The sequence below is a fragment of the Neovison vison genome, chromosome 2 (genome assembly GCF_020171115.1).
Source record: "Neovison vison isolate M4711 chromosome 2, ASM_NN_V1, whole genome shotgun sequence".
Classification (NCBI taxonomy): Eukaryota; Metazoa; Chordata; class Mammalia; order Carnivora; family Mustelidae; genus Neogale; species Neogale vison.
The window spans coordinates 182952291-182965484 of NC_058092.1; the positions used below are offsets into that span (position 1 = coordinate 182952291).

The 13194-nt window shown below is 38.7% G+C and overlaps 1 protein-coding gene across 3 annotated transcripts in view; it reads right to left on the reverse strand.

Annotated features, from left to right (window-relative positions):
* Positions 1-7298: 7298 nt before the first annotated feature.
* The window catches only part of SLC25A16 (solute carrier family 25 member 16), a 46957-nt gene continuing 41061 nt past the window's right edge, over positions 7299-13194 (reverse strand). For all 3 annotated transcript variants that reach the window (XM_044239646.1, XM_044239647.1, XM_044239648.1), the window contains 2 exons: positions 10664-10732; positions 7299-9273 (listed from right to left, as the gene is read on the reverse strand). In XM_044239646.1, coding sequence (XP_044095581.1) covers positions 9117-9273; positions 10664-10732 — 226 coding nt within the window. In that variant the 3' untranslated portion in view covers positions 7299-9116. The remainder of the gene's footprint in view (positions 9274-10663; positions 10733-13194) is intronic.

A 13194-nucleotide genomic window follows, 5' to 3' on the forward strand; every position in this document is an offset into this window, starting at 1 on the left:
CTTTAACCCACTGAGCCACCCAGGTGCCCCTAGATACAGATTTTCTATCTGTGATGCCACATTTAGCTGTTTTCCTCCAGCCTCACAGGCCCTCCTCAGTCTCCTTTACTATCTCTTCATTTTCTGCCCAATCTCTAAACACTGAAAATCTCAGAGGTCAGTTCTGAACAAATTTCTCTATCGACCAGCTCCCTAGGTTATTTCACCTATGCTCATGGCTTTAAATACCATCTCTATCCTGCCAATTCTCAAATTCATATGTATCAACTGGGCTTTTACTCTGAATTCAAAAATCCAACTATATACTTGATAGCTACACTTTGAAATATTTAGGGGTGGAGGGGAAGTCTTTCATTATAACGTGGCCAAAATGGGATTTTTCATTTTCTCGACAGACCCATTATTCTTCCCAGTAATAGCACTCTCTACCCAGAATATAAGGCCAGAAACCCAGAAGTTCTCCTGATTCCCTTCTGTTACCACCCACATTCAATCCCTAGGCAGACCCATAGATTCAGCCTTTAAAACTTTCTTAAATCTCTTCATGCCTTTCTGTCTCCAAGGTCACTATTCAATCATTATCTCTATTGTAAAAAACTTCAGCACACTTAAATGTGTTTCCACACTTGGCTCTCTGCAATTCAGTCCCTTTTCCCAATATTTAAAAAAAATTTTTTTTAATTTAATGTAAGTTTTATATGTAAAGATTTAAAGTTTACATTTTAAAAATGCACATCAACTGTGTACCAGTTGATGAATTTTGACAAATGAGTTTAATTCAAACCCCTACTAAACAAAGAATGTGTTATCATCACTCTAGAAAGGTCTCTCATGCCCTTTTTCAAGCAATTCCTACATTCATCCCTGCTAGAGAGGTAACCACTAGTCTGTTTTTGTTCTTTGTTTTCCACTACAGATTAGATCTGTCTACCCTAGAACTCCACATAAATGGAATCATATGATACACACTATTTTCTGTCTGGCATGTTTAGTCATTTCTATACCTTTCAATATAGTATGTCTGTTCAAATCCTTTATCTATTCTTTTTTTTTATTGCGTTGTTCTTGGGGTGCCTAGCTAGCTTACTCAGTAGAGCATGGGACTCTTGATCTCATGGTTGTGAGTTCAAGTCTCATGTTGGGTAGAGAGATTACTTGAAAATAAAATCTTTTTTAAAAGTTAAAATAGGGGTGCCTGGGTGGCTCAGTCGTTAAGCCTCTGCCTTCAGCCCAGGTCATGATCCCAGGGTGCTGGGATCCAGCCCCACACCGGGTTCCCTGCTCAGCTGGAAGCCTGCTTCTCCCTCTCTAACTCCCCCTGCTTGTGTTCCCTCTCTCACAGTCTCTCTCTCTCTCGCTCTCTGTCAAATAAATAAATAAATAAAATCTTTTTTATAAAATCAAAAAGTTAAAATAAATTTGCATTGTTCTTTTATTATTAAGTTACAGAGATTCTTTATATTCTAGATGCAAGACTTTTGTTGCATAAGTTTGCAAGGATTTTCTCCCAGTCTGTGGCATGCATATTCATCAATTTTTTTTTAAGATTTTATTTTTAAGTAATCTCTACACCCAGTGTGGGGCTCAAACTTACAACCCCCAGATTAAGAGTCACATGCTTTTCTAACTGAGCCAGCCAAGCACCACACTTATTCATCTTCTTAATAAGATCTTTAGACATAGAGAAGTTTAAGTCTTTCTGAAGTCTAATTTGTCCATGTTTCTTCCATGCTTTTTGCTGCCTGTGGCCTAAGGAGTCTTTCCTAACCCCTAAGTAATGAAGATATTCTCCTGTTTTCTTCTTGAAGCTTGATTGCTGTATATTTCATTTTGGTTCATAATCCATCTCAAATTAATTTGTGTGTGTGGTACAAGGTAGAAATTGAATCTCCTGGGGTACCTGGGTGGCTCAGTGGGTTAGGCCGCTGCCTTCGGCTCAGGTCATGATCTCAGGGTCCTGGGATCGAGTCCCGCATCGGGTCTCTGCTCAGCAGGGAGCCTGCTTCCCTTCCTCTCTCTCTCTGCCTGCCTCTCCGTCTACTTGTGATTTCTCTCTGTCAAATAAATAAATAAATAACCTTTAAAAAAAAAAAAAGAAATTGAATCTCCCTTACCCACTGTGTGCATATCCAGTTTTTCCAGCAGCACTTGTTGAAAAGGCTTTCCTTCCCCATTGGATTGCTTTGGCACCCTTAAAAAGTCAAATGACCATGTAAGTACAAGTCTGTTTCTGCGCTCTCTACTCTGTTCTTTTGATGTTTATTGATCGTTATGCCAGTTCCTCAATGTTATAATTACTACAGTTTTATAGTAAGTCATATGGTCAAGTGGTGATGCCTTTGTTCTTTTTTAAGATTGTTTTGGGCATTCTAGATGTTTGAGTTCCTATACAGATTTTAGAATCAGATTGTAAATTTCTAGAAAAGAGCCTTCAGAGGGCTGGGGGACTGGGACCTGGGTGGCTCAGACAGTTAAACGTCTGCCACTCAGGTCTTGATCCTAGGGTCCTGGGATTGAGTCCCACCTGGGGCAGCCTACTCACCAGAGAGCCTGCTTCTCCCTCTCTTCCCTGCTCGTGCTCTATCTCTGCCTCACGCTCTCTCTCAAATAAATACATAAAATCTTTAAAAATAATAATAGAAAGAGCTTACAGGAATTGTGATTGAGATTGCATTTGATCTATACATCAACTTGGAAAAATTAATTTCTTTACACTATAGTCTTTTTTTTTTATTTTTTTTAAAGATTTTATTTATTTATTTGACAGAGAGAAATCACAAGTAGGCAGAGAGGCAGGCAGAGAGAGAGAGAGGGAAGCAGGCTCCCTGCTGAGCAGAGAGCCCGATGCAGGACTCGATCCCAGGACTCCGAGATCATGACCTGAGCCGAAGGCAGTGGCTTAACCCACTGAGCCACCCAGGCGCCCCTACACTATAGTCTTCTGATTCATTAACATGGGTTATCTCTCCATTTATACAGATCTTTAGTGTCTCTTAGCAACATTTTGTAATTGTCAGTTTAGAGCTCTTGCACATCTTTTACTAAGTTGAAATGTTTTATGTATTATAAATTGTTTTTGATGTATTATAAATTAAATTGTTGGGTCACCTGGGTGGCTCAGTGGGTTAAGGCCTCTGCCTTCTGCTGGGATCAAGCCCTGCATCAGGCTCTCTGCTCAGCAGGGAGCCTGCTTCCTCCTCTCTCTTTGCCTGCCTCTCTGCCTACTTGTGATCTCTGTCAAATAAATAAAATCTTTCTTTTTGATTGTTTTTTCTTGGGCTCCTTTTTTTAACTTACAGATTTTATTGTTTTTTAAAGATTTTTTTTAAAGTAGTCTCTATACCCCAAATGGGGTTTGAACTTAAAACCCCAAGATCGAGAGTCACATGCTGTACTGATTGAGCTACCCAGGTACTTTAAAGGTTGTTCGGTTTTTTTTGTTTTTGTTTTTGTTTTTTAAGATTTATTTACTTATTTGAGAGAGAGAGGGCATGAGTTTGTGGGGCAGAGAGAGGGAGAGAGAATCCTCAAGCCGACTCTAAGCATGGAGCACAATGCCGGGCTGGATCTCATGACCCTGAGATCACAACCTGAGCCAAACCCAAGAGTCAGATGCCTAACTGACTGCGCCACCCAGGTGCCACTAAAGATTTTATTTTATTTTATTTTATTTTATTTTATTTTATTTTTTTGACAGACAGAGATCACAAGCAGGCAGAGAGGCAGGCACAGAGAGAGAGGAGGAAGCAGGCTCCCCGCCGAGCAGAGAGCCCAATGTGGGACTCGATCCCAGGACCCCGAGATCATGACCTGAGCCGAAGGCAGCGGCCCAACCCACCGAGCCACCCAGGCGCCCCAAGATTTTATTTTTTTAAGTAATGTCTATACCCAATGTGGGGCTCAAATTCACAACCCACACAAGACTTCAATGCTCCACCAATCGAGGGAGCCAGACACTCCTGAATTTTTTTTTTTAAGATTTTATTTATTGGGCGCCTGGGTGGCTCAGTGGGTTGAGCCGCTGCCTTCGGCTCAGGTCATGATCTCAGGGTCCTGGGATCGAGTCCCGCATCGGGCTCTCTGCTCAGCGGGGAGCCTGCTTCCCTCTCTCTCTCTCTCTCTGCCTGCCTTTCCATCTGCTTGTGGTATCTCTCTGTGAAATAAATAAATAAATAATCTTAAAATAAAAAAAAAAAAAAGATTTTATTTATTTATTTGACAGACAGAGATCACAAGTAGGCAGAGAGGCAGACAGAGAGAGAGGAGGAAGCAGGCTCCCTGCTGAGCAGAGAGCCCAATACCGGGCTTGACCCCAGGACCCTGGAATCATGACCTGAGCCAAAGGCAGAGGCTTTAACCCACTGAGCCACCCAGGCACCCACTGAATTTTTTTTTTAAGTAAGCTCTATGCTCAGTGTGGGACTTGAACTCACCACATTGGGATCAAGAGTCGCAGGCTCTACAGACTGAACCAGCCAAGTACCCCTAAACGAAATTGCTTTTAAATTTTTTTTTCAGGGGCACCTGGGTGGCTCAGTCATTGGGCATCTGCCTTCGGCTCAGGTCATGATCCCAGGGTCCCGGGGTCAAGCCCTGCATCAGGCTCCCTGCTCTGCAGGAGGCCTGCTTCTCTCTTCCACTCCCCCAACTTATGTTCCCTCTCTTACTGTCTCTCTCTGTCAAATAAATAAACAAATCTTTTTAAAAAATTGCTTTCGAATTGCTTCCTGATAGTGAATCAAAGTATATATATTTTAGGGGCACCTGGCTGGCTCACTTGGTGGAACATGCAACTCTTGATCTTGTGGTTGTGAGTTCAAGCCCCACATTGGATGTAGAGAGCACTTAAAAATAAAATCTTTGACAGAAGCAGGCTGCAAATAAAAATGAAAATAAAATCTTTTTTTAAAATGTATATTTTTACATTTACTTTATATTCTGAGATATAAATTCACTTATAATTTCTCGAAATTGTGCTATAGGTCCATTAAGACTTTCTACATAAATAATCATGTCATCTACAAATAGAGGGAGTTTTACTTCTTCCTTTCTGCTCTTTATGCTTTTTATTTCATTTTCTTACCTATGTTCATTGGTTAAATAGAAGTTGTGACACTGGGTATCCTTACCTGCTCTTAGGAGGAAAGCATTCAATATTTCACCATGAAGTATGATGCTAGCTGTTGGGTTTTCATGGGTAACTGTTACAGTTATCTAATACTACATAAAAACAAAACAAACTGGGGCGCCTGGGTGGCTCAGTGGATTAAAACCTCTGCCTTCAGCTAAGGTCATGATCCCAGGGTCCTGGGATCGAGCCCCGCATCGGGCTCTCTGCTCGTGAGGAGCCTGTTTCCTCCTTTCTCCTCTCTCTCTGCCTGCCTCTCTGCCTACTTGTGATCTCTGTCTGTCAAATAAATAAATAAATAAATAAATAAAATCTTTAAAAACAAACAAACAAACTTCCCAAACTTAGTGTCTTAAAACAACAATAATCTTTTTTAGTTTGTGAAATTTCAATTTGGACAGAGCTCAGTGGGGAAACCTTGTTTCTGTTCCACAAAGCCATCAGCTGGGACTGAAGAACCTGATTTGAAGATGGCTTACTCAAATGGCTGGTAAGTTGAGGCTGGCTATAAGTTTCTCTGCAGAGGCTGCTTGGCTTCCTCATAGCATGGTGGCTGGATTCCAGGAGCAAGAATTCCAAAAGAAGCTATTTCAGCACTGTGACATAACCTCAAAAGTCACATAGCCTTACTCCCACTGTAGTCTTAGGTGCACCAAGCCAAATTTAAGAGGTGAACATAGTCTCTCTCTCTCTCTCTTTTTAAAAGCTTTTATTTATTTGACAGAGAGAGAGACAGCGAGAGAGGGAACAAAAGCGGGGGGAGTGGGAGAGGGAGAAGCAGACTTCCTGCTGAGCAGGGAGCCCCATGTGGAGCTTGATCCTAGGACTCCCGGATCATGACCTGACCAGAAGGCAGACGCTTAAAAACTGAGCCACCCAGGTACCCCACATAGTCCTTACCTCTTGATGGGACGAGTGTTAATGACACATGAGAAGGAGCAGGTGAGATGAAATGTATTGTTGGAAAATGTAATCTGACAAAATGCCCTCTATCAGATTGAGGAAGGTCTCTAATGTTACTGGTTTATATAATGAATCCATAGTGAATTTTCCAACTACTTTTCCTGCATCCATTTAAGGATTTTCTCTTTTATGCTGTTATTACTGGAAATCACACTATTGACTTTAGATTATTAAACCATTTGGTAATCCTAGGATAAATTCAACTTGATTATGCTATAATAAACTTTTTATGTATCACTGGGTTTAATTTGCTAGTATGTTACCTACTTTATTTATTTTTTTTTTAAAGTAATGTCTACACCCAACTCATGACCCCAGAACCAAGAGTTGCATGCCTGATTTGCTACGTTGTTAAGAATTTTCCATCCTTACTTTTGAAAGACACTGTCTGTATCTTTCAGTACCGAACTCTTTAATTTCAGCTCAGGTCTTGATTTCAGGGTTGTCTTTTCAATTGTTCTTCCTATGTGCCTTATTTCTCCCCACTGAACATAAAGTCTCCAAAAACATGGACTGAGCCATCCTTCTTCAATAAACATCATTGGGCATCCATTATGGCGCCTCACCCTGTCCTCCTTGTAGGGGATGAAGGCAGAGCTCAACCCTTGAGAGAACCAACTCAGGGGACATAGGTAAACAAGCAGTTACCATAAAGTGTAGGACATACTCTATTAGAGAAATACCTGACGTTAGATGCTACTGGACATCCAAATCAGACTGAAAGTACAGCTAACAGACTTCCCAAGGTAAGCTATCCATAATGCTAATAATGCCTGACACACAACAGGTGCTGAACAAATGGATGTTGAATACCCAGAGGGGAAAGAGGGTAAGATACCCTTGTGAGCTAGGAGTGGTACCTCACTTATCAATCCCTATGGTCTGTCCCATTCTATAGATCAAAGGGCTATTCCCACAAAAGGCAGGAAGAGTAACAGTGGAAATCAAAACAGAAACAGTCAATCCTCAGTGGAAGATAACCTGGCAAGATACACTTTGGGTCATCAATCTGAAATAAATCAAATAAATATAGTCATTATTTTAAATACTCTTACATTCTAACTACTTATGTTTAGCATTTGTGCTTCAATGAGGTGAATAGTTTTTTTAAATTTAATTTTATTTTTTCAGTGTTCCAACATTCATTGTTTATTCACGACAATGAACAATTTTTTTAATAATGGGAACAGTTAAAAAGGAGAAATAATGGCCAAAATACAAATAAAATTTATTTTTAATATCCTATGTATTCTATAATAGACATAGAATGCAAATTTTTATTTAAAAAAATATTTGCAGTCCTCTTTTATTGATAACATAACTGAGATACTTATTTCATACATTTAAATTATCTTGAGATTTGATAACAATATTTAGCTACAATGTAGCCCAGAAACGAAAATATACAAAATAGTTTTAAGAACACATGTATTTCTACTTGTGGGTACACTTACAAATCATACAAAGATACATATTCATTTTAAAATAAAGACTTTGAAAATGAAACCAGTTCATCTAAATTTTACCAAGTTATGACAAAAAAATCTTTTATGCAAACAAAATTAAAACTGAAGCAGAAATAACACTTTCAACTTAGTTTTCTAACACATCAATTAGATGGTAACTAGACTTACTGTGATGATTATTTTGCAGTAAATACAAATATTGAATCATTACATTGTGCACCTGAAACTAATATATTGCTATATGTAAATTTTACCTCAATAGAAAAATTATAAAGTTAGAACAATTAAAATAGTTTGCATTGATCAAAAAGAATCACATCAATTCTACAAATCACTACTTCTGAGGACAGAACCATAATTGTTCCCTTCTCATTTCTGTCATGCTTACAATAAAAGATAAAAGGTAATCAAAACACAGTAAATGGAATTCTTATATTTTAAACCATTTTAACATAAAGAATAGTAATTAAATCATGTCTTACATTTCTACTTAAGGTTATATTGCACTAAAATTATTTTACATGGAAGAACTAGTTGATGTATCATGACAAAATACCTTACATTCTTTGACATACACATCTTATATTAATGGATATTTCACAGTCCACTTAAATAAATTTTCTAGTGTATACCAAATCACCTAACAAAGACAAATTTATAATGCTAATCTGTTTTGAGAGCAAAGATATTCAGTATTTATTATTACTGCCTTTGGGAAATACATTGACTTTTAGAAACAAATATAAGTCAGTCATAGTACCTAGTACCTAGTAATAACATTTGAGCAATACCTGAAAATTCTTCATTTATTGTTGAGTTTCTTCAAGGCTAATTTTTAAATACAACATTTATTTTATTTAAAAACAAAGAGAAAAGTGTCAGTCCCTTTATGCAGTGGAGCAGAATTATGAGAAAAGAGATAATGAGAATAATCTTCAATGCTGGCATCTAAACTACATATTTGTAAGGTTTTTTTTTTTTATTTTCTTATTTTTAGTAATCTCGACACACATAGTGGGGTTCAAACTTATGATCCCGAGATTAAGAGTCACATGCTTTTCTGGGTGGGCCAGCCAAGTACCAACACCCCAAGCTATGTTTTACATAACTTAAAAATTCAGTTTTCACCATTCTGCTGCAATATAACCAAGCCTATTTATTATAATCATAATAACCAATCGTAGAGTCTTTGAAAATCATGATTATAATTAAAACTTGGAATTAAAGCATGATAAAGCTAATGGCAACCTCTTAAATCCCATTTTAAGTTAGTTCTACTTCCAAGTAACACTTTAAAATAGTTTCAAATAACCTAACTGATTAGCCAGCATCAGCTTAGGAATTTTTTTCAGTGTTCTAAGGTATAACATTTGGCATCAAAAAGCACAGTAAGCACTTCTGATTTGTGACGAATAGAAAAAAAAAATCAAGTACTAAAAAACCAGTGGTTCCTGTGACAAGGCAAATATCCCCCTTCAAGTAATGTTCCTCCCAAAATTAAAGTAACATTTTGTTTCTCCCTCTGAGATTTTATTAAGAAAAAGAAAACGTGATTTTCATTAGTTGAGGTGAAAAAACTGCTTCATAAGTTCATATGTTGTGAAAGCCACTGCTTGAGAGGGAACACAGCGAATGTAATTAAGAGATAAACCACGATATAATCCTTTTCGAATTCCATGGTGTCCATAGACATACTTCATAGTCTCCCACATGGTACTGAAAGATAATGATTAAATGATAAAACCGTTATACCCACTCATGAAGACACAATTTCAGGAACCATAATAGCATTTTTAAAAAAGATTTTATTTCTTTGATAGAGAGACACAGCATGAGCGGGATCAGAGGGACAAACAGACTCCCCGCTGAGCACCATGCCTGGATGGATACAGGGCCCAATTCCAGGACCCTGACATCATGACCTGAGCCAAGTCAGATGCTTATCCAACTGAGCCACCCAGGCGCCAACCCTCCCATACAGCATTTTTTTTTTTTAAAGATTATTTATTTATTTATTTGTCAGAGAGAGAGAGAGAGAGATGACAAGCAGGCAGAGATGCAGGCAGAGAGAGGAGGAAGCAGGCTCCCTGCTGAGCAGAGAGCCCGATGCGGGGCTCGATCCCAGGACCCTGGGATCATGACCTGAGCCGAAGGCAGCGGCTTAACCCACTGAGCCACCCAGGTGCCCCAACAGCATTTTTTTTTATTTGATACAGAGAGAGATCACAAGCAGGTAGAGAGGCAGGCAGAGAAAGAGGGGAAACCAGGCTCCCTCCTGAGCAGAGAGCCCTATGCAAGGCTCTATCCTAGGACCCTGAGATCATGATCTGAACCAAAGGCAGAGGCTTAACCTCCTAGTCACCCAGGCACCCCATAACAGCATTTTTTTGGGGGGGGCAGAGAGAGAGATCACAAGTAGGCAGAGAGGCAGGCAGAGACAGAGGGGGAAGCAGGCTCCCTGCTGAGCAGAGGGCCCGATGCGGGGCTCGATCCCAGGACACCGAGGTCATGACCTGAGCCTGAGCGAAGGCAGCGGCTTAATCCACTGAGACACCCAGGTGCCCCAACAGCATTTTTAAAAGAAGCCAAAATGCCGTATTAAATAGCTTTTGGAAGGCAAGTGTAAAAACAAGCTGAAAATAATAATAAAAAAATTTTAAGGGGCGCCTGGGTGGCTCAGTGGGTTAAAGCCTCTGCCTTCAGCTCAGATCATGATCCCAGAGTCCTGGGATGGAGCCCCGCATCAGGCTCTCTGCTCAGCAGGGAGCCTGCTTCCCCCCTCCCGCCACCTTCCTCTCTGCCTACTTATGATCTCTCTGTCAAATAAATAAATAAAATATTTAAAAAACAAACAAACAAACAAAAACCCCACCAAGCTAAAAATTCACAATAAAGCAGCAATTCATTCCAAACAAGTACAAGCATTATATACAGAACTGCCAGGCTCATTAGTTCAATCTAATTTGTTTGGACTATGTCTGTAATATTTACTGGCAACACTATCTCATAATAATATCTGGACAACTAGTAAGACCATAGTCCTATTTCCCTACTCACTTTAAACATTACATTTCCTAAAGAAAATGAACAATGACAGAGAACTTACAGGCACTTTTCAAATTCTGGAAGAACAGTTCCTAACTGCATTCGCCGACGAGTTACATCAAATGGGTAGCTAAAAGAAAAAGGCAGTACTTAAAAATGATTTTTAGTGTTCTACTCAACAATTATTGACTACAAAGCCCTATATATTATTTCCCTAGAAAAGAATGTGTTCCTATGTTTTTTTTGTTTCAGGAGTCCGTATATAAGCCCATAAGGTCTTGCTTTTGCTATGTGGTTCCATTGGTTTAGATGATTCTTTTCTCTCAGCATTACAATACAGTGTTCTATTTATTCCTCAAGGCCAAATTAAATGCTACTTTCTGAAGATTCAAATTGGGTATTTTTCATTGCTGGAAGCTAAGACACAGTTTGTCAACTTTGGCACTATGAACATTTTAGGCTGGGTAATTCTTAATTGTGCGGGGTCTGTCCTGTGCTGTAAGTGCAACCCTGGCCTCTGCCGACTACATGCCAGCTATGACCGTCAAAATTGTCTCCAGTCATTAATAAATGTCCACTGGGGGTAAAATCACCCCCAGATGAGAACCACTATTCTATGAGCATTCAGCAAGTCTCCCAGTATACAGTAGACCAACAAAAATTTTTCCTTAAGGACAAAAACCAACAATACACATATTGCATTTAGAAGACAGAGAAAATGAAAAAAAAAAAAAAGACAGAGAAAATGCTATGTAAAAAAAAAAATTACCTGAAATGAAATTTATAAAAGTAATCTCTTATAGGAGTGGGACCACAAGTGATTTTTTAAAATTACTTTTATTTTGCTAATATTGACTACTCATGTTAGGTCCTATGCCGAACAATTTATGTAAATTATCTCATTGTATCTTCACAACTACGTGAAATAGGTACTATTATCCCAACATTAGTCAGTTGAATCTTAGAGACATTCTCCAGTGTGACAAAGCTGTTTTCTACTTTCCTATTCAAAGTTTTCCATGGTACGTACTGTATACCTAAATGATATGTAACAAAAATAATATACCTTTATATACATTTCTATTTTCAATGAAATGTTATAATTGAAAAGAAACTATGTTTTTTAATCGAACAGTTTAAAAAATAACATTACCAGTCACTGAAGCTCCGTATGTATTTCAATAGCATCTCCAGGAATTATTTTTTTAAGGGGGAGAAACTTTATGAGAATTAAGGGACAAAAACCTCAACCTGAAGGATTCAGTTTCCAAACAGGGAAAGACGTATGTGAGTACAAGGAATTGGTTAGTAGAAAGGAGAGAATGGAAGAAGACCAAGTACAGGGAGTAGATAGAACAAGAAAATAACAAGGAAATAACGGAAAGAAAGAAAAGGCACTTTAGACAGTGTTCTACAGTAAAAAATAAGACAGAGTGATAACTGGGAATGTGAAAATTGACTTCAAGATATTACCAGGGCTAGAAGATTAATAGTTATCAGTAATGAATAAGAAAGCTAGGAGCTGAAGATTGTCACCAAGAGGAAGAGAAGAAAGTACAACCTGGACTATGGAGTTTGCATTGATGGCAGAAGTCCAAGTAGAAACATCCAAGAGCTTGTTAGAGAAGTAATGGAGAGTCAGTAACAAAGACTTAAATAGAATTTGTTATCTGTGCAGAAGTGACCCCTGAAACCATAAAGATAGATGAGCTATTCTAGGTGTTTATGGGAAGAGCAGAGGACTAGAGTCAGGCTGGGCCTTAAAAAATCAGCATGAATAGGTAGCAAGATAAGGTTATGAATGAAGAAAATACCGAGAGAGTTACTGTTACAAAAACCCAGAGCTAGAACAACTGAAAGGAAGCAAAAGAACTGAAAGGGAGCCTTCGGATTTGGTAAGAGTCAATAGGTACAGAATACAGTTTAAGAAAAGAAGTGGGAAAGAAAGGACAAATTTTAAGGATCTAAATTGGAAGTGAGTAGTAAAGAAAAAAGGCAGTAAAAATAAGAAGAGAATCAGGGAGCTGGAGGTTTTCTGAAAATGAGCAAGGTTCCACAGTCAGGTTTATAAAAGTAAATCATACACCTTTTCTTCTTGACCTTCAACCTTGTACAATTAGCTTCCATACAAAGGTACACTGAATCTGCTTTTGCAAAGGTGATCTTTTCATCGTAAAATCTAATAAACACCTTACATTTTGGTACTTATTTTACTATGACTTTTCCTTACCATTGGATACTTTTTTTTTTAAGATTTTATTTATTTATTTGACACAGAGAGAGAAATCACAAGTAGGCAGAGAGGCAGGCAGAGAGAGAGAGAGAGAGGGGTAGCAGGCTCCCTGCTGAGCAGAGTCGGAGCCTGCTACCTCTGAAGGCGGAGGCTTAACCCACTGAGCCACCCAGGCGCCCGGATACCCTTTTTTGTCTTTGTGACACTACTTCCTCTTTTTCACGATACTCCTCAAGTCACAGAAAGCTTTTCTTCTTGTTCCTGAAAAGTTCCTGCTTCCTAGTGTGCCAGCCTCTTTGATCTCATCTAATCAATCTCTCTTGGGCTGGGAAATTCTTGGAAATCACCTTCCCAATTAC